This window comes from Rhamphochromis longiceps, linkage group LG1 (genome assembly GCF_057381845.1).
Source record: "Rhamphochromis longiceps isolate RC_006_pf linkage group LG1, R_longiceps_female_GT1.1, whole genome shotgun sequence".
Taxonomy (NCBI): domain Eukaryota; kingdom Metazoa; phylum Chordata; class Actinopteri; order Cichliformes; family Cichlidae; genus Rhamphochromis; species Rhamphochromis longiceps.
Window position 1 is genome coordinate 18,716,532 of NC_140557.1, and position 19,374 is coordinate 18,735,905.

At 38.5% G+C, this 19,374-nt stretch overlaps 1 protein-coding gene across 4 annotated transcripts in view; it reads right to left on the reverse strand.

Annotated features, from left to right (window-relative positions):
* The window catches only part of furina (furin (paired basic amino acid cleaving enzyme) a), an 87,484-nt gene that overhangs the window by 35,673 nt on the left and 32,437 nt on the right, over positions 1 to 19,374 (reverse strand). For all 4 annotated transcript variants that reach the window (XM_085401103.1, XM_085401115.1, XM_085401109.1 and 1 more), the window contains exon 3: positions 9,040 to 9,138. In XM_085401103.1, the coding sequence (XP_085257229.1) occupies positions 9,040 to 9,138 (99 nt within the window). The remainder of the gene's footprint in view (positions 1 to 9,039; positions 9,139 to 19,374) is intronic.

Below are 19,374 nucleotides of genomic sequence, written 5' to 3' on the forward strand. Positions count from 1 at the left end.
AGCTACACTGAAGCAATGCCAGTTCAAAAAGTGACAAAAGGGAGGTATTTCACTTAAGGTATGTACGTGAGGTCAATCTATTCAAGCGGAAATGTTAACATCCAGATTCATCCGGGGTCAACGGGGGTGAAGTGTTACTGTGGCAGTTTACACCAGACTGAAAATAAGCACGCATATTTATTACAAAAAAAAAAAAAAAAAAAAGTGTGACCATACACAGAAAAATAAATGTCTACGCTTACTTCCTTTCCATTTTCAATTCTCTTGAAGTGAGATCAAGGTGGTGCAACATCTCAGACTAAAAGGTTACCATGATTCTCTCTCTCCAAGACTGTTATTTATATCTTAACAGCAAATGTCATGTTCTACACAGAGACAACATAATAAAGTATATTAAATATTGCTTCTCAGCACTGAATCAAATTCTATCAAATCTAAAAAAAAGAAGCCAATCAAACGAACCATTCATTTTGCAAGACTCACACAGCAGGTTATGTCCAGGGCAGCTGTGGCTCAGGGGGTCGAGGGGATTGTCTGCAAACTGGAGGGTTGGTAGTTCTGAATGTTAAAGTATCCTCAGGCAAGATACTGAACCTTGAGTTGCCCAGATGCATCCAAAGAACTTAGACATAGAAAAAAACCCAAAACAAAACAAACAAACTGTACTTTTTAGTGGCCCCCATTTGGCCACCCCTATGTAAAAATTCAGGAGCCATCCCTGCCTGTATCATGTGTGCTATTTGCTAACACTTGATGCTGATCTCTCCTCAATCCAAGCTATGTAGAGTTAGCAGCTTTGTAAAGTCCACCTGACAACCATCTCTTCTCTCTCTCACAACAAAGAGCCAACATTTAGTTTTGCCCTGAGAGAGAAGAAGTACTAGAAGTTGCCTATTGATATGAGCTATTGGCTAATGCTTGTAATTTGACTTAGTAGCAGTTAGTAGATATTTGGTTTTATACCGTTTTTGACCTTAGGTTAGAGAACTGTCTTGCTTTTGTTTTTTGTGTTAGTCTAGTGTTGGGTTGGTTTGAAGCCTTAAAAAAAAAAAAAAAAAAAAAAAAAAAAAGATGTCTAGAAGCAAATAAACTGCTCATCTCTAGGCAGGAGATTTAACAAGTACCCTAATTACTCCAAAAAGGGCAGATAACAGTACAGTTTAGAGAAATAAAGCCAGCTGATGATATGCAACATCTCTCAGTCACTCTAATATTGGCTTCCTAAGGAAAAGGGCACAACTGACAAAAAAGGATGTCTACAGTCAGTTGTACATCGTGACCAATTTGTAATTTTCAGTCATAAAAAAAAAAAAAATGACATTTTCTCCTGCGTCATCACGTGGTTCTATGTGACTTTCCCTTCTTCGTTTTCTGCAATGTTTTTATCACACCTTAATCTTGGTTTCACACCTATGCAGGGTCGGTGGTTGTTGTGCAACATTTCCACAATGATTCTCTTCAAACAGATCAAGATTCTTGGAAGACAGAAAATGTTTGCAAAGTCTGATGCAACACAGGAAATTCTAAAATTTGCAACAGAGGATTTTCACTATAAACATGGTGTGTGGAGTGTATACTACTAGATCTAATCTCATCAATTAATGCAAGTCATAGTTCAAGTGTATGCCTTTGGTGCCCTTGAAAGCTATTCACATACACAAAACCATGCAAAAGCAATATCTGGCATGCCAGAGAAGGCATGCCACCTTTATCACACTCTATACATTAAAACCAATATAAAATTAATGATCCTTTTAGGGTCTTTTTCATCTTTGCATGACTAAAAGAAAACACTATGTTTGATACAAACAGCAGCCACTGCAGTTTAGAAATCAGTACTTGTCCCATTAGCTGTTAAGTTTGGTTAAAACACAGGGTTAATCTTTCCTATGTTAGTCATAATAGATGACTGCCAAGTCATACACACTCGACTTCCAGCAAACATGCAGAATAGCTTCCCTGCAGTCGTTACAGTTCCTGCTCCTTTCAGCTTCAGGCATCTCAGTGACACCAGTTATTTCCAGCTAATTTGTGCAGTCAGTCATCTTAATGTCACACACAGTTCTTGGAAATGTCCATCAAACTGAACAAAGACATAATTTTCCACTAATTAATGTATTAGAGAGGAGTACTTTAGTTCTAGTCACAAGGAACTGACAGCAGAGATTAGTGGCCCAGGCGTGTCCATAAACTATGCACGCAATGAGGATGCAGAGTTTTAGAAATGCATCTCCCCGCTGACACCTTACATTATTTACCAATCATTTTTAATAGCGTGTCTTTTCTATAAATTGAGCATCTCCATACTTAAGTAAACAGTGAACAGAAATGGTGTAAGTTATATACTTTTTCAAAACCAAACTTGAACAGATTCCTACTTTTTCCTGGAGTGTAGCAAGCATTTCCACTTTCTACCTTTTAAAAAGAGTCTTTTGAAAACCTTCAATAGTCTGTGACAGAACACAAAGTATCTATGAAGTTGTCAAATGGGCACTTTTATTAAAAGCAGGCTTTGAAAATTAAAAACTGTCTATCTCATACGCCCAGACCGGCCAACGCACAACTAATGTTTACAAACAGACTGCCTTGGCTCATGTTTAGGTGGAGAGTCCTATCTCTGCAACACATAGGCTCCCCACCCTTCCCATCTTACCCAACCACTGCTTTGCCCTTCATTATACAAACACAGCATCCTCCCACAGGGACCAAGTTGGAGCCTCAAATGAGGAATCATTCCTGTAAAGGAATACAGTAGAGTGCCATTCGTATCACACCTCAGTCACAATGTCATTTATGTTTGCAGAGCTGTTATTATTCTTGACATAAAAAGCCTCAACCAGCCAAACCTATTACAGCAAATCCAGCTTACAGTGCTCTGTGTATTAGGGCTGCCACGATTTGTCGACTAGTCACGATTACGTCGACTATCAAAATCGTCGACGACTGATTTAATAGTCGACGCATCGTTTGAAACTTTGTACGATCACAAAAGACGCAGGAATAAGTGGCAGGATTTAAGAGTGTAATAACGGACTGAAACAGAAGATGGCAGCATTGCATGTACAAGGATGTCAGCTACCGTTAAACCCCGAAGAAGAAGAAGAAGAAGAAGAAGAAGAAGCAGCTGTGTCCCAGAATTCATAGCGCGACCCAGCGCAGTTTCCAACAATGGCGGCAGCTAGTTAGTTTTAATGTTACTCTTATTATTCTTTCTGGGTCACAAAATAAACGTTTAACATATTTTCAGGCGAGAATGTAGCTGTGTAAACCTCAAATATCTGCTCAGTTTATCAGGACACCACATATTTTCAAAAGCGCTCCGACGTTTTCGGAGACATCTGTTACCCACTAGCTCGTTAGCGAGCCGGGGGCTAGGCTCACTAGCGCCGTGAGAACACCGGACTCCCCGCAAATCGTTTTCAAACCCACCGCCGTCTTTCGCTACTCAGGTTAAATATATATGAGTCACTTAGATAACTTAAAATGTTATTGTTTGGCTTTTTTTTTTAGTATTTTATTTGTTCCTGAGTAAATCAGTTTGTCTGAGATTAAAGTTATAGTTTTTACACAGCTGAATAAACGTCAAGCAGACAGCTGATTATCAGAAGTGTGAGATGCTCCAGAATTTACTCCAGTGTCCTGTTATATTTTAGATAGCAAGGAGTTTATTAAACTTCACCGAAACAATCTGCAAATTTCATTAAAATTTAATAAACTATCATCTTGTCTTTATTTTTAGTTAGCACAGACCTTAAACACTTAAAGCTGTAAGCTAATGATAGTTATATAAGAGCAGATGCTGCTGGTGCAATAAGCTGTAGTTTTACGTCTAATGGATGATGATCTGATTAGTCGACTAATCGCAAAAATAATCGGTGACTAGTCGACTATCAAAATAATCGTTTGTGGCAGCCCTACTGTGTATGCGCGCATCTTCTTTTTCTTCATTTCATTATTTTGTTGAATAGAAGTAAACTTCCCAAACAAACCAAAAGGAAAAGCACAGACGGCATAAAACGGGAAAGCTGAAGTCGTGGAGGTAGTAGATAGACCCAAGCTTTAAATCTTGAACAGACCCTATTAACAGTGCTCTCAGCTCCGTCGTCATTCTATGAGATCTGGCATAGGTCCAGGTGCTTTTGTAAGTAATTAGATGCTCTTCAAAGAGAGTTTACTGAGCCTTTTGTTCAGGCTTCATCTCAATCAGTTTAAAAGCTGCAGAGGGCCTTGCTAAGATTTAAAATTCCTTTTATTTGAAGCATTTCTGCAATATTTTATAGAAAAACACTTGGGCTGATGCAAATGCAAGTCTGACCTGCCGGTTTTCAAGCTCTAATCAAACTATTCATTACAGGAAAGTTTAAAATGTGTAGCAATACTAATACGTTTGCAAGTTAATGATAATTGTGCAAAGCTCTACTGATAAAATAAACTCATGAATACTAATCTGACCATCGTGAACTAGACTGGAGGACATGAAACTGTAAGGCTCCATTTTCTCTGAGTTGCTGTGGGGGAAAAAAGGATTCAAAAACAGGAAATGGAACACCAGCGTTAAAGGAAATCCCAAAGAGGGAGGTGGACCACTTCTAACATGTACGCAAACAAACCCAGCAGAAGTTGTTCTACTCCCAGTGTGCACCTGTACTGCAGAGATGCAGTGTGTGGCCAGAGATACTTCAAGGCAGATTTCATTTCATTTCTTCCGAGGCAGGAGTAGTTTTGATGCACATAATGATTCTGCAGATGCACCTGTCGAGATTACGGTAACGGGCATTAAATTTTGAGGTTTACAGAATAGACAGGACACAATTTAAATGCAAATACATTTATATCGTTTCCAGAGACTTGTAAAAAAAGCTCCTCTTTGCTTTCATACAACTTACGAGGACAGGAACAGTGTTGAGAAGCTGGAGCCAGATTATAAAAGTAGTATTATTCACAGTTATGTATCATGTTTTTTTAGTCAGTTTTTTTCAGTGAAACCCAGTGCACACAGATCACTGTGATCCAGTGTCAGGGAGAAAAAACAAACAAACAAAAACCCATCAGCGTTTAAATGAATAGAATAAAATATATGCAAGTATAATATTATATTCTATATAATATTATAGTTTTTTTCCTTTTCTGCATAATTTAGAATCCACTGCAATCAGCTGGAAGTTATGATTCAACTCTTGATTCCTGCATGTGATTCGGTCTGAAAGTCACCCTAAACTCTCCTGTCACAAAAACAGAAGGTCATTCCCAGCTCCTTCAAAGATTACACAACAACGGGGCAAAAAAATTAACATAAAATACTATAGGAAACCCGCTGAGCTTAGAGCTGTAATAATTGCTTAATTAATGGATCAAAGGATTATCTCAGGAGGTAAAATGGGTCGCTCATTAATTACAGGGTTGGTGGTTCAGTTCCGGCTCCCTTTTTATGCACCCCTCAGGCCAGACACTGAAACTGTCTTCGGATGGTCACCCCAGCATGTCGCACAATAACCTGCTGCTTTAGCTACATGTGAAGTTGAGGCATGTCATATATCTATAATCCAAATTGATTGGTACACTAGTTGATGTTTGCATTTATGCTTATGGGGTCAGTAATTTAGCAACTTTAGTAGTTAGCAGATACAGACAAAAAGAAAGTTTACTACAAAGCTGCCATGTTTGACGAGTTTTTGTATTTATTTATTTTTTTATATTGATTTGGTTTTAAGTAGAGATGGCACGATACCACTTTTTAATGTCCGATACCGATATCATAAATTTGGATATCTGCAGATATCGATATGAATCCGATATAGCGCATTTAGTAATCAATAAAACAGTTTTTTATAAATATCTTGCTGCATTTTGTATAAGTTCATACTCGAGTTTTAAAAAAAAAACAAGAGATTGAAGCTATTCTGTTATACCTGTATGCAAAAAATACACTCTACCCAAAACATTTTATAGTTCAGCAACACTGATCAATCTAATAAATTTAAACCTACACCGTCCTCCCTATTCTGGTATTTTAAAGAGTACTTAGTGGAAATATTAAGCAACCTAACTAATAGGGTTGCCAACTCCCAGCAAAAATATTAGGGAACCACCCCCGCCCTTAATGGATGTATCCATCCATCCATTCGCTTCCGCTTATCCTTTTCAGGGTCGCTGGAGCCTATCCCAGCTGTCATAGGGCGAGAGGCGGGGTACACCCTGGACAGGTCGCCAGTTTGTCGCAGGGCTAACAATGGATGTAATCAACTTTAATTTAATGCAAGTGTAAAACAAATGCACAGAAATCAATTATTTTTCTACAATATTTAAATAAATTCAACATCTCAGGAAAAAGTACTATAGCTTACTAGGGTGTATATTAGACTTATTAGTTACTATATACAATAATGGATTTCTATACATTTAATCAGTTGGCCACTTTTGTTGTAAGATTCAGATAATTATTTATTTATTAAGTTTTTAAATGACATAAAGAAAAATATTTATTTGTGCCCCCCTTTCTCTGTTAATGCCCAAACTGGCCCCCGACAAAACTTTGCTAGACCCGCCCCTGCACAGTTACCAGCCGTCAGCTATGTAGAAAAGGATCCTGCTGTTATTTGTCTCTCAGAAACAGTTCATAACTTCCCTTCAACTCATTCATGTCACCTAAAAGGTAAACCTGTTTCTCCATCACCTGTTCAGCTCTGATGATTCAGTAAGGACATCTCCTGGTTTCATCTTCATGTTTCCCTCTCATATCCAAACCGATGTCATGACCAGCAGCTTTTACAGCTGTGGCTCCAGCAAACATCAGCTGATACTAGAAAGTAATATTAAATACATTCTAACAGCTTATCAAGCTTAAACATGCTGCTGTTGTTTATACGCTGTTCTACTCTTTCTGGTGCAAAATGGGTGATAAAATGGGTGATAAACGTCTCTTGTTTGTGATAAACAAACAAGAGACGGGACTTGCGGCAGAAGAGCCGATCAGCTGATCATTGATCAGTTTCATGTTTGAAGTAATAACAGGAGAGGAAGGAGGAGTGAATGAGAGAAGTAGATGCAACTGCACAGCAAAGACAGAATAACTCCAGCTTTGTGTCTTAATTCTAGCTGAAGTACGGGACAAATCGCTTCCTTTTCACCTCAATATGGAACTCCAATGGCCAGTCTAGCTGTGGCTCAATATATCAGTTGTTAAGCTTAACGTGGAAATACTATGCAAACATTCAGGGATGAACTTACACACTTGCTTTACTTCTCTGGGACAGTTTTCGCCAAGATGAATTGCCGCGGTTAGGAAGCATGTAGCGAGGCTCCAAATGCTCCAACAGACCGCCAACAGCCGCTCTATCACGTGACACTTACTGCTCCGATGCACCGATCTGGGATACGCCAAGTAACGTGTTTTGTGAGGTGATTTTGTGATACTTCGGATCAGATTACATTTTTTATTTCTCTCCGATATCCGATCCAGTAATTTAGGTCAGTATCGGACTGATACGTAATATCGGATTGGTCCATCTCTAGTTTTAAGTGTCTATTTTCAAAATGAACGATTTTCTTTTATTTAGAAGCATTAAAAACAATCCTTCAAACATTCTCTTTCTCACTTGCTTTCCCACAGCCATGAATGCTAATTTCACACCCTTCCCTTTGTCCCTTCCAGTGGGGGGTAGGACACTGACTCATTTTCACACTAACCTCAAACTCCTACAAAAAAAGCAAGAAAACACAGACATGTGAATTTACAAATTACATCAGTTAAGGAGGAGGAAGAATCAGGTCGATAGAGAAGTGCATGTTCACCTTCCAAGCCCTTGAGTAAATGAGGGAGGAAAAAAAAAAAAAGGGGGGGGGGGGGGGGGGGGGAGAGGAAATTGTTTGGACTGACAAACCAGAACCAGAATAAAGATCTTACATTTTTTTTAAGTTAGATTATTATTACAATGCCAAACAATAAAAACAGAATGACTTTAATATTGAACATATGGTAATAAAATGCAAGAAAATCTGCCTGCACAACATAATGGGGTAGTCATCCGTTTTATCAACCTAATTGTTCAATATGTTAAACACGTTTCTTCCCCATTATCCCAGCCCATGTACACTGAACAGCTACTTTATTTGGTACACAGTGGTTTGCCTACGGAACTGCTTTAATTCTTCATAGCATCGTTTCAACAAGGTTGCTGGAAACGTTTCTGAGGTTAGACAAAATCAATGTGCAAAACCAACCGAAATTGACACCAAAGCACAGTTTGTTCACGCCAGCAGATGTGATTCTCTTTCGGTTGTGTGGGAAAATCCCAGGCTTTCTGAAATAGTCAGACTGGCCTGACTGACACCAACAATGATCCAAAAGTCACTTAAATGAATTTTCTCCCTCATTATGACGCTCAGTTTAACCTTTGTCTTGATCGTACCGACATGACTAAATGCACCGAGTTGTTGCCATTGGACTTTCTGATTAGGTATTTGTATGAACAAGCAGTTGAAGAGATGTACCTAACAAAATGGTTGGTGAGCCCACACAAGGCACTAATCTTATTAAAAAACAAACAAACAAAAGCACCAGTGCCATTATTTAGGTTTGTGTATGGAAATAAAACTAGTGTAATATTTGTGTTTGTCTTAAAAGCATTTGTTTATCTGTTTATGTTCTTATGAACTTAGCAAGAGTTTATGTTCCCCCATTTCTGACATTTTAGATGACAACCCACAGCAAATGATTTTAAGAGATGGCTTTATATTTGAAAATAAATAAATAAATAAATTAAAAAAAAAACTACATCCAAAGTAGGATTTATAAGCTTTAAAAGGAGCCCAGAGAGTGCGGTTTACTAGGTCAAACACAATTCTAAAGCCCGATTCACTACAAAGTTCTTCCAAAATGCCAAAAAATAAACCCCAACACTGCAAAAATCCATCACACAAAGAGCGCTCTAGCATAAAGCAGCAGTTTCAACACTTCACACCTAGTCAGTCACCATTACATTAGAAACCAACAGACTTCCTTTGCATGCATGACTTTAGCACCAAAAACAAATGTCTTACCTTGGGATCGTTTAGTAGACGGACGTGCGTCCCCCTGTGATCCGACAGTGATCTCTTCACCACTGTGCGATGCCGAAAGTGATAATAATCGCCAAATACCTGCAGAGATGAGGAGATATGATCCATTATCACATCAGAGCCATTTAAGTCTCTCTGTAGTCTGATAACAGCTCTTCATATGATAATAGGTTCAATAAAGTATGAAATCACTGTAGTCTCTATCCTTTCATATTCTCGACCAATAAATCAATATTTTCAGGAAGATCACAACTGTGTGTACAGAGCCAGTGCAAAGTCAGGCAACACGCAGCTGGCAGTTAATTTATAAAATGCACAGGTATTGGTATGACCTTCAGACCAGTTATAGAAATATTTCATAAATATAAACATATGCTCATATAAAGAGTACACGTGGTTACATAAAATTCTTAAAGAAAAATGCAACATAACAGATGATTTAAAAAAAAAAAAACAAAAAAAAAAAACATGTTTCTATTTACTACAGTCCATCTATAAACCCATTTTGGCCTGGCTTATCTCTCCCATCTTTGCAACCATTTCTCTCCACATTTTGCAGCACCTAATTAGGCTAATGGGCTGCCAGCAATGCATGACACGATGTACTCGCATTGTTTGTGTAAACCTACCGCACCCCACTCATGGTACCACAAACTTGACTTACACATTACTCATTGGGAAATCCTATACGTGACCCATATTCCTCTGTAATCAGTCCATTAATACAGTATGAACCTAGGTTATTAATATTGAGCAGCAGCACACTTGGGAGAACAAGTTGTCTAAGCAAATGAAAAACACTTCACATCACAGCAGAGCAGTTTCAGAGAGAAAGAAACATGGTGGCTTTGTTTTACTTTATTTTTTTAAAAAAGGTATATATTTTAAAAAAAAAAAAAAGAAAAAAGAAGAAGAAGAAAAAAAAAAAAAAAAAACACTATAATAACCCATTATCACACTGATCCTTGTTTTCAAAGCCCCGCATTATGAAACGATTCAGTATGTTATAGAAACAATGCAATTAAACATTTTTTAAAAAGGGCTATATTTAGTAATGAAAGTAAAATGTTCTCGGGTGGTGGTAATGAGGCGGTGCCTGTAATTAAGCTTTTTTTTTTTTTTTAAAGTTTAGTTTGACTTTTTGTTTTCAAAGAAGGATTTCCAAAGCCAGTTTTGAGTGTTAAAAATGTTGATGGGTAGCCTTAATTAGGAGTGGAGAACAACCATATATAATCAATGTGTCTGCCTGAGCCCGTTAGTCACTGCGCGCTACATGGACTGTTGATACAGTCTAATGAGTGATGACTAAATAAACTAACTAAATGAATTAATGGTGAGAATCTACACATCCCAAAAATAAATTAATTGACACTGAATCCAATTTTATAGTCCATTACCAATTTAAATCATCTTTCAATAAAAAGAAACTGACTCAAGGGGGAGGTTTAGCTTGCTTTTGTACTAGTTCTCTACTGGTGTTTTGACTTTCTGATCAATTATTAAAGCAAATGTACTCATCAGTTAGAGCAAAAATTACCAATGAGTTTTGGAGGAAAAAAAAAAAAAAAAACCATTTATGTTCCAACTAATCAAACAATCAAAAAATGTATTGAGTAGCAGCTGATTTTCCCCTTCCTTATGTTTCTCCTCAGTTTCCCTGCTTGTTCCCGCTCGGCATTTGTGTGATTTCTCTCTAGCTGCCACTTGCACACTCTTGCACTGATCCACTAATCAACCTCCGGCTGGATACATTCCGGCTCTTCACTCGATTATCTCACACATTGTGCAGTTAGCCAATGTGTTCCAAATACAACGGACAGCTTCTAGTTCAGTTTTTTTCTTGTGCTACCAAGCCTGCCAGCCCTGCCCCCTCTTCCACATCCACTCATAAGCTCAAGGGCCAGCTACGCTCTCCTTCCTGCTCGCTCCACCTTAAGCAGTTTCCTTCCTCATGCTCATCCTGGCAATGGTACTGTACAACAAATTCAGTTCAACTGCTCATTCTGCTGGAGTCCTGCTTTTGGTTCTCATTCGGCTTCTTTATATTCTGAACCGTTAACTAAAACATACTTACACATTTTTTTGTGTGTGTTGTGTGTCCCAGTAGAGATTGGTGTTGAGCTAAGGTAGTGCAACACTCCTCAACTCTAAAACAGATACGGCTCAGCCTACCAACCTCCTCTGCTCCCATTTAATCACAGTAAACAGGCCAATTCAGCCTGGCTGACACAAAAAGCTCCTGCACACAAAAACCAAAGGACAATAGGGAGGCAATAAGCGAGAGGGAGGACACACTTTACAGTGATATTTAGCTCAGAGGTGGGACTACCAAAACCACAAGTCTGTGTGTGCAAAAATCATTAAAGAACAAGTCTGGATATAAAAGGGGAGAGAACACTGACAACCAAAAGGCATTAGCCGAGCCAACCAACCCTTTTCTGAATAAAAGAATGAAAGCAGGTAGCGTGTCCATTGTGTTTGCCAAGATAAGAGCCTGGGAGGCTGGACACTGATCAAAGACATGGGCAAAGAGTGGCAGGATTCATTAAGCAACCTTAAATAACACCAACATCAGTGAAAAGACTGGCTGAATGGAATAATTGAAACTCATTGCAATGATGGTCAAAGAAGATAAACAAGGTTAAAAACAAAACAAAAGAAAAAGTCACTGTTATCCAACTTGGGAAACCTTTTAATTAAATATATGTGTCTGAAATTTTTATTTCCATAGGTCATAATTATTTCACTTTAAGGCATCTTGTCATCAGATTTTTAGGAAATTTGCAAAGTTATGCCAACCTCCCTACAAAAAAAGGAAAAACAAAAGAACGCCAATCTGGCCTGTGATTAGTTTTTGGACAAAAACACCTTGCATGCACACACATACTCGAGCAGGGACAAAAAGGTCAATTCCCCTGAAAACATCTCAACTGTTACAAATGTATGCGCACACATACACTCACCCACACTTAACCAAAGGAAATCCATTCCAGTCCTGTTAAATGTCTACCCTGCAGCTTAATCATCATCATCAGGCAATCAGCAACAAATCTTAAGAGCTTGTGTTTAACAATTTATCTCAGGATCACACTGTTTCTGTGGGGTTTTAACTGCTTTCCACTGAGAGAGAAAGGGCCATTTACAGCAAAGACACTCACGTGGAAAACTGATCTGGTCCACAACTTCTGATGCGATAAGCTGGGCACCGCTGGAGCACGACAGACTTAACCAGTGCTCACCTAGTGGCCTGTTACTAAAGTGAGGCATTAATCCATCAACCTCATTAATATGCATAGTAACAGACAGTGGAAAATTACTGTCTGCTGCTTTGTTTGCACGTTGGCTCCCTCCTCAGCTGCCAAATTTACCTTTTGGGCAAAGCACTTATTGAAAGGTTTGGTATCTCATCTCCAGAGGCTGTTGACACAATTACGTTTTACAAAGAGCCAAACAATGTCTGGAGACAACTTGGGAAAGAGGTTTGGGGCTGCAATAAGACGATAGCAAACAGTTTCGGATGCTGTGAACATCGAGCCTGTGGATTTTTGAAAATCCCATTCAAGGGGGAGCCATCATTGTGGTTCAACTATGGACACATCAAACCACCCCACACTTCATTTTCATTTGGATTGCGTTTGATTTAAGAGAATCACAATGTAGGACATTACCATATTTTGCTCGTGCATCAGTGAGCAGAGATAAATTGAAAAAAAATTAGACTTTCATAGGACAAGTAATCATCCTAAAATAGTTCAGCAACTTGTTTATTTAATGAGGCCGAAGTCCAATTACTCGCTGCGGTGAATGGGCAGAACAGGGCACAGATGGCCACAGTGGCAGCTGGATATAACAAACTGTTTCTTAAAAAAAAAATAAATGAAATAAAATAAAGACAACAACAGAGTAGACAGACCAACCCGAGCTCCCCGCACACACCTGAAAATGGGCTTTCACAGCTGGTCTATGTTTCTGCCAAACCGCATTTAGTCATTACATGTTCTCTCCTCATTGTTTGCCCCCTTAATTATTTTCCTAGCACACGGCGTCTCTAGTTACTCATTAACCTTTAGTTTTATTTGGCAACTATGCTATGCATTTACTTAATAAGAACGCAAGCTAAATCATCACCACAGTGGCTCAATGGCACTGTTGCCCCACAGGAAGAACAGTGTTTTGAAACCTAGCCACAACAAGGCTGTTTTGTATAAGATTTGTATGTGCTCTGTGTTTGCATAAACTGCCTCCAGTTTTAACCCATCCTATGAGGATCTAAATGCAGACAGCAAACATTTTGCACAAGTTAAAGAAAATTACTCAAAAAAACAAAAACAAACAAACAAACAAAAAAACAACAACACTTGCTTCAAACTTCAATTTAACATTTTTTGTTTTCTGTTGAAGAGCTGTAAATTAAGCAGTGGGTAATTTGACAAACAAAAAATGTCTAAATTAATATAATACAAACTGGAACAAACTGTTAAACATATGAAGCCTTACAAGGTAAAAGCAAGCTACCTTATTTATCAACAACCAATCCATTCTCAACAAGCTACCGCCCTCATTCCTCAGCTCTGTTTATACTGTAAACAGAGATTATAATTCTTGGCACAGTCGACCATTCAGTCTACACAAACTGTTTTGAAGAACTCTGATTAGCTCATTTAATGTTGAACAAAAAAAAGAAAATGGATTAAATACAGAATTGACATTTCTGTACAGAGGACAGGCTGATATAGGCAGTTTCAATATCTACACTTGAAAGAAAAGAAAATGACCCACAGAGTTAAGAGAGCCTAAGTTTAAGTGCTAATGATTTAATGATTAAGCTCATTTTGTATTATGTGTCTGGATGGGTTAATGTGCAAAACAAAAAGGTCAGGATGCCCTCCTTTAGCAGATGATTAACCTTCTCAGGGGTCTGCCACTTGGCTTTTGTTGGCTAGTTGGGGACCTCTGATGAACCCAAACACCTACATCCACCTGCTGGCAACACAGCAGGTGGATGTTGGCAGATTCTGTTCAGTAATGTAATGCAATACTTGAAATCCTCGTCACATTTTTACTTCTTGTTAACCATTGACTACACAGTAAATGCCAATTTTTTTATTGACTAAAATAAATAATATTTACACTGATGCAGTCAAATAAAATACTGATTCTCGCACCTTAAATTTATGGCAAGCCTCTATAATAACAATGCAATAAAACAAAAGAGGCAACTATTGTTTGCCTTCTAAATTACTTAATAAAAAACAAAGAAATATTAGCTCATTATATGCTCCTTTCTTATTGAGTCCCTGCAGAAATGACGGACTCAGCATCTCGGCCACTGCAGCACAACCTCAACTTTATAGAGAGGATGAGCGTGTAAAAAGTTTACAGTGTCATTGCAGGAGTGCTGCAGGGCTGGTAGCTCACGGGTCGATGCATGCTGTTCTCAGATGACTAACTCCTTGCAGTGTCTTTATGGTGCTGTGAAGGTAAAGTCAGAAGCGCAGGACAAGACACATACACAGCTGCTCTAACACCCCAAGTCCCAGCTGCACTGAGTTTGTACAGACTAACATAATCAATTATAGAAAAGCCAATACATCTGAGCAGTAGAAATCCAATCCATCTGTGCAATCGTGTTATGATATATGGAGATATATATGTGTATGTATACACACACACACACACACACACACACACACACACACACACACACACACACACACACACACACCTCTTTAGGTATTTAGCCCCATTTGTGAATCACATTGTTTCCTCGAGTGTCTCCATGGTCACACATTAAAAACAAATGTCTGAAAAAGTGAAAGGAGAAAAAAAAAAAAATGCCAGAATGTTCTGGCTGAATACTGAAGACTTACTGTGAGACACTGAAAGCTGTCCTCAGGATGAAGTCAGATAACACGCTAAAAATTAGCTCATCCTGAGCACAACTACAACCAGCAGGTGCTGTAGGGAAAATGTCTGAGATACGCATTCATGAAAATATTCTCAGAAATGAAACAAGGTTCATTGGATGATGGCTGACCGCAAAAAAATACCTTCAATTATTAACCTTTATTTAACCACCAAGTAAAAATAATTCAGACTTTTTAAAAGAGCTTTGTGGGTCCAGATAGGCAGCATTGCCATAGCATGGTTTTTGATGCGATGAGTTGTTGAGTTCGAACCCAAGACCTTCCTGCTGTGAGGAAACATTGCCAACCACAGGACCACTTTAGCATTGTTCAATTCAATTTGATTTATACAGCACCAAATTACAAGGCACTTTGCACTGTGGGGAAAAGACCCTACAATGATACAACAATATACCCAGAGATGGTTGAAGAATTAATTCCTCAGCTGTCTTGGGACATGTGTGCAAAAATGTATCTGGGATTTAACTGTCACAGATAAGATGTTTAAAAAGCTATATATATGTGAAGGTCTTGATATTCATTGTGCTTTAGAAAAAGAGTGAAGTATGCACGCGTCACCATTTCCTGAACTGGGAAATTCATCTACTGAAGGTTTTGATGTACAACCAGCAGTATTCACAAGAAACACAAAGGTAAAGGCAAGTGCAAGATATGAATCATCCACAGCAGATGATTCAGACTAAAATAAATCCGCGTTTGTCCAACAGCCCATTTTTTTGTATTCATTCTGATAGCAGTGGTGGCACTGTAATATTGTTCATTACTCTCCCAGTAACATTTTACTTTCATTAATATTTAAAATTACGTCTAATTTATTTTGCTGTAAACACCTCCCAGGCAGCTACAGTGCATATATACATGCACACTTTTTTTTAAAGCAGTTCACTAATGCAATACAATGTCCCAAGCAGGCATAAAGTGATAGTCTAACTCGAGCAGTCGTCTTGCATTGATCCTTTTAATTGTTAATAACAGAGCAAAGAATTCCCTCAATCTGGACAAAAGATTCAATTAGAAGAGTGCAAACATGCTAAATTACTAATCGAAAAACTTGGCTGATGTGAAAATGTCCCTTCTTGTTAACTGAAAGAACTATACTGAAATAAATATCTATAATGTTAAAAAAATAAATAAAAATAAGGCACATGTGTGATTATGCTCGTAGAACTTCTAACATGATGAACCTCTAATGACAATTGTGCACTCTCTCTTACAGCTGGGAAACAAACTACTTTTCATGATCAGCCTGCTGGAAATCAAAGATTGCCCCATTAGATTTGTATTAACAGTTGAGAGATAATCTCTTTAAACCCATCAACAACTCTCATGCAGATGCCTTGATGAGCTCTTCCTCATTAGTGGACTGTATCCATCACTGGTGTGTGTGTGTGTGTGTGTGTGTGTGTGTGTGTGTGTGTGTGTGTGTGTGTGTGAGAGATGAGGTGGGAGCATTGGGGCTGGGGGTGTCTGGAAAGGAAAGACATCTATACAGAGATGGAGGAAATTGGAGAGGGACAGAGAGGAAGCAGGCTTTTATCACAAGGGAGGCAATTCTGTCAGTGGGAGAGCAGAGTGTATGATTGCTTCTGACACTGCGAGGGAATACCAAATCTAATCTGAGCTTTCAATCTGTATTAAAAAAAAAAAAAAAAAAAAAAAGTACAGAAAGTCATTTTGCGCTTCAGGGTTCTTCCTATTTTGCCCCCCTTTTCCAGCAAACTTCTATCTTTTGCGGTTATTTTGGTCTATTTCACAAATAAAAATTAAAAGTAGGTTTGAGTGAACAAAATCATACTGAACAAAACAGGTTTAATCTTTTGGTTTTAGAACGGTGGTGATTTTCCTCTTACTAAAACCTTTATTGGTGTCTGCAAAATCTCTATGCAGAAACAAATAATAATCCTGTTATTGTGTAAATACACTGTTGTGGCATTCTGGCTAAATAATTACTTAGAGACTGGAGCTCAAGGTTGCGAAGTTCATGAAAGACAAAAGGCGATACACAGCATTTATTCCGGTTGCAGTGCTAAAACAGTGAGCAACAACACTGCTGCCAAAACAGGAAGTAACTGGTTCTGCTGATACCTTCCTCGTCCCTCAAACATTTTGACATCTGTGCAGCCTTGTGTATTACAGTTTCTTTGAAGAACTACAGCTATAAAGAATGGATCATTACAACAAAATTTCTTTCCTGCTACTACATTGCTGTATAACTTGTTAATGTTCAGCTAAGCTTAACAGTTGGTTGTTTGTGACGATATATGTAGCGGCAGTTCAATGATATTGCCACTTATTTCAAAATAATTTGGTTGTGACAGTCATATTAACACAGTTATAAGGCAGTTGGTAGAGAGCCGCTTTGCAGGCTGTGCTGTACAGGTATACAAGCAGCTCTGCATAAATCACACCATCCTGCTTGCCTTGTTTTTGAATATATAAAGCTCATTGTGCCCGACGCTCCCTACCACAGTAAACAATACTCTGTGCAAGCAGCAGAGCCAAACCACATGACAAACTGCATATGGTCATTACTGTGGAAACAAATGCGTTTCCATTTTTTTCCCCCTTCATTTTTTGCAAAATTATCTAGCCTTATGAAACAGCAACATTTTCATATGATAACTGGCCATGTTCTAATGCAGTATGAAAAATGCCCCAACATGGTTGTAGCGGTTTGTCTGGGTTACCTGAAACATTCTTGATAGCACTCTACATGCAGCAAATGTACACTTTTTAGGAAATGGAGAAAATAATCCGCATGATGGGGTGAAATGTTTTGGGGGGTTTTCCCAGCTCTCAAAAAGGTCACACCATTTCACATTCATGAAGATTCTCTTCCCCCCTTAACACTGAACAAAGTCAAATCTGACAGTGCTGAGAAGAACAGATGCACCATGAATTCACTGGCAGGTAGTTTGCTTCTCAGCCCCAAAGGCCCCCTGTCAGGAGTGCTGGAATAAAAGCTATTATATAAGGAGACATGAAAGCAGGGTGCAAAAAAATATATATCTTGGATTGGATGCCATTAATATGCACTGATGAATAACCATGAGCGCTGATATTAATTCTGCAATGAGTCAGATTACCGCACTGAATTAAACGATTAGGCTGAAATGTAGGTCTCATCACCTGGTTTCTGTTTTATTTTTATTTCCCTATTTTAAGGTCAGTTTATGATGTACATGCAGAGGTGATGTTCTTTACGGGGAGTTTAACAACTGAATCTGAAGTTAACAGTTGAATCTGAAGTTAACAGTGCATCTAAACTAGCAAAGTAGCACTTGGATTGTAAATTCTAAGACCACAAGGATGCACGCGCACACACACACACACACACACGCACGCACGCACACCTCTGTGCTCATTTCAAATATAATGTCAGTAATAACCTGTTGAATTTCTTCCCACCTTCCCCTCTTCCTTGCTCACACACACAGACTCTCTCACACACTCACTGAAGATGGTGCAAAAGGTGATTGCCAGTGGGACAGGGGCTAATAAGATTTAATTCTGCAGTCTAATTCTATCTCCCCTTTTAACTCACGGAGCAAAGATAGAGCACTCCTGCAAGACAGTAATACCAAACAGGCTCTCCCCCAACCACCACTGATGGACCGCTGGGGCCATGTGAGGAAGCTGCACTCTTAATTTCCATCTAAAACATTTCCATCACTGTCCTCTCCCTCCACAGAGGACTGAGCATTTTAGTCTCTGCACCTACCACACCACCACAGGTAGCTGAGCCCTCTGCACTTCAATTTAAAGGAGTGTCATGAGGGTCTCCCCAAGGTGCACAGCAGCTGCATTTTAAGAGTGACTTTGAGGGAAATTGTGAGGTGAAGGCCATTTCTTTAATGAAAACTGCCTTAAGTTAGAACATTTCTTGGCTATTTTTGATGGCCTTAGCACAATATGGAAACTCTAGGGCTTTGAAGACCACCTCTGTACTCTTAATGAGGAGTTCTGACACCTCAGTGTGTGTGTGTGTGTGTGTGTGTGTGTGTGTGTGTGTGTGTGTGTGTGTGTGTATATATATATATATATATATATATATATATATATATATATATATATATATATATATATATATATATATATATATATATATATATATATATATATATATATATATATATATATATATATATATATATATATATACACACACACACACACACACACACACACACACACACATAAGTAAGTAAAGACATGGGTTGACGACCATTAAAATATTTTCCAGTTTTTCTAAGGTTAGAGGATCATCTCTCTCTAACAGCTAACTTCTGAGGCAAACTCAGTCATTGTGTTCATCAGCTCAGAAAAGAGCTTCAAGAGTTGCTCCTCTCAGACTTTCTAAGAACAATATTTAACACTGTTCATTAGACTG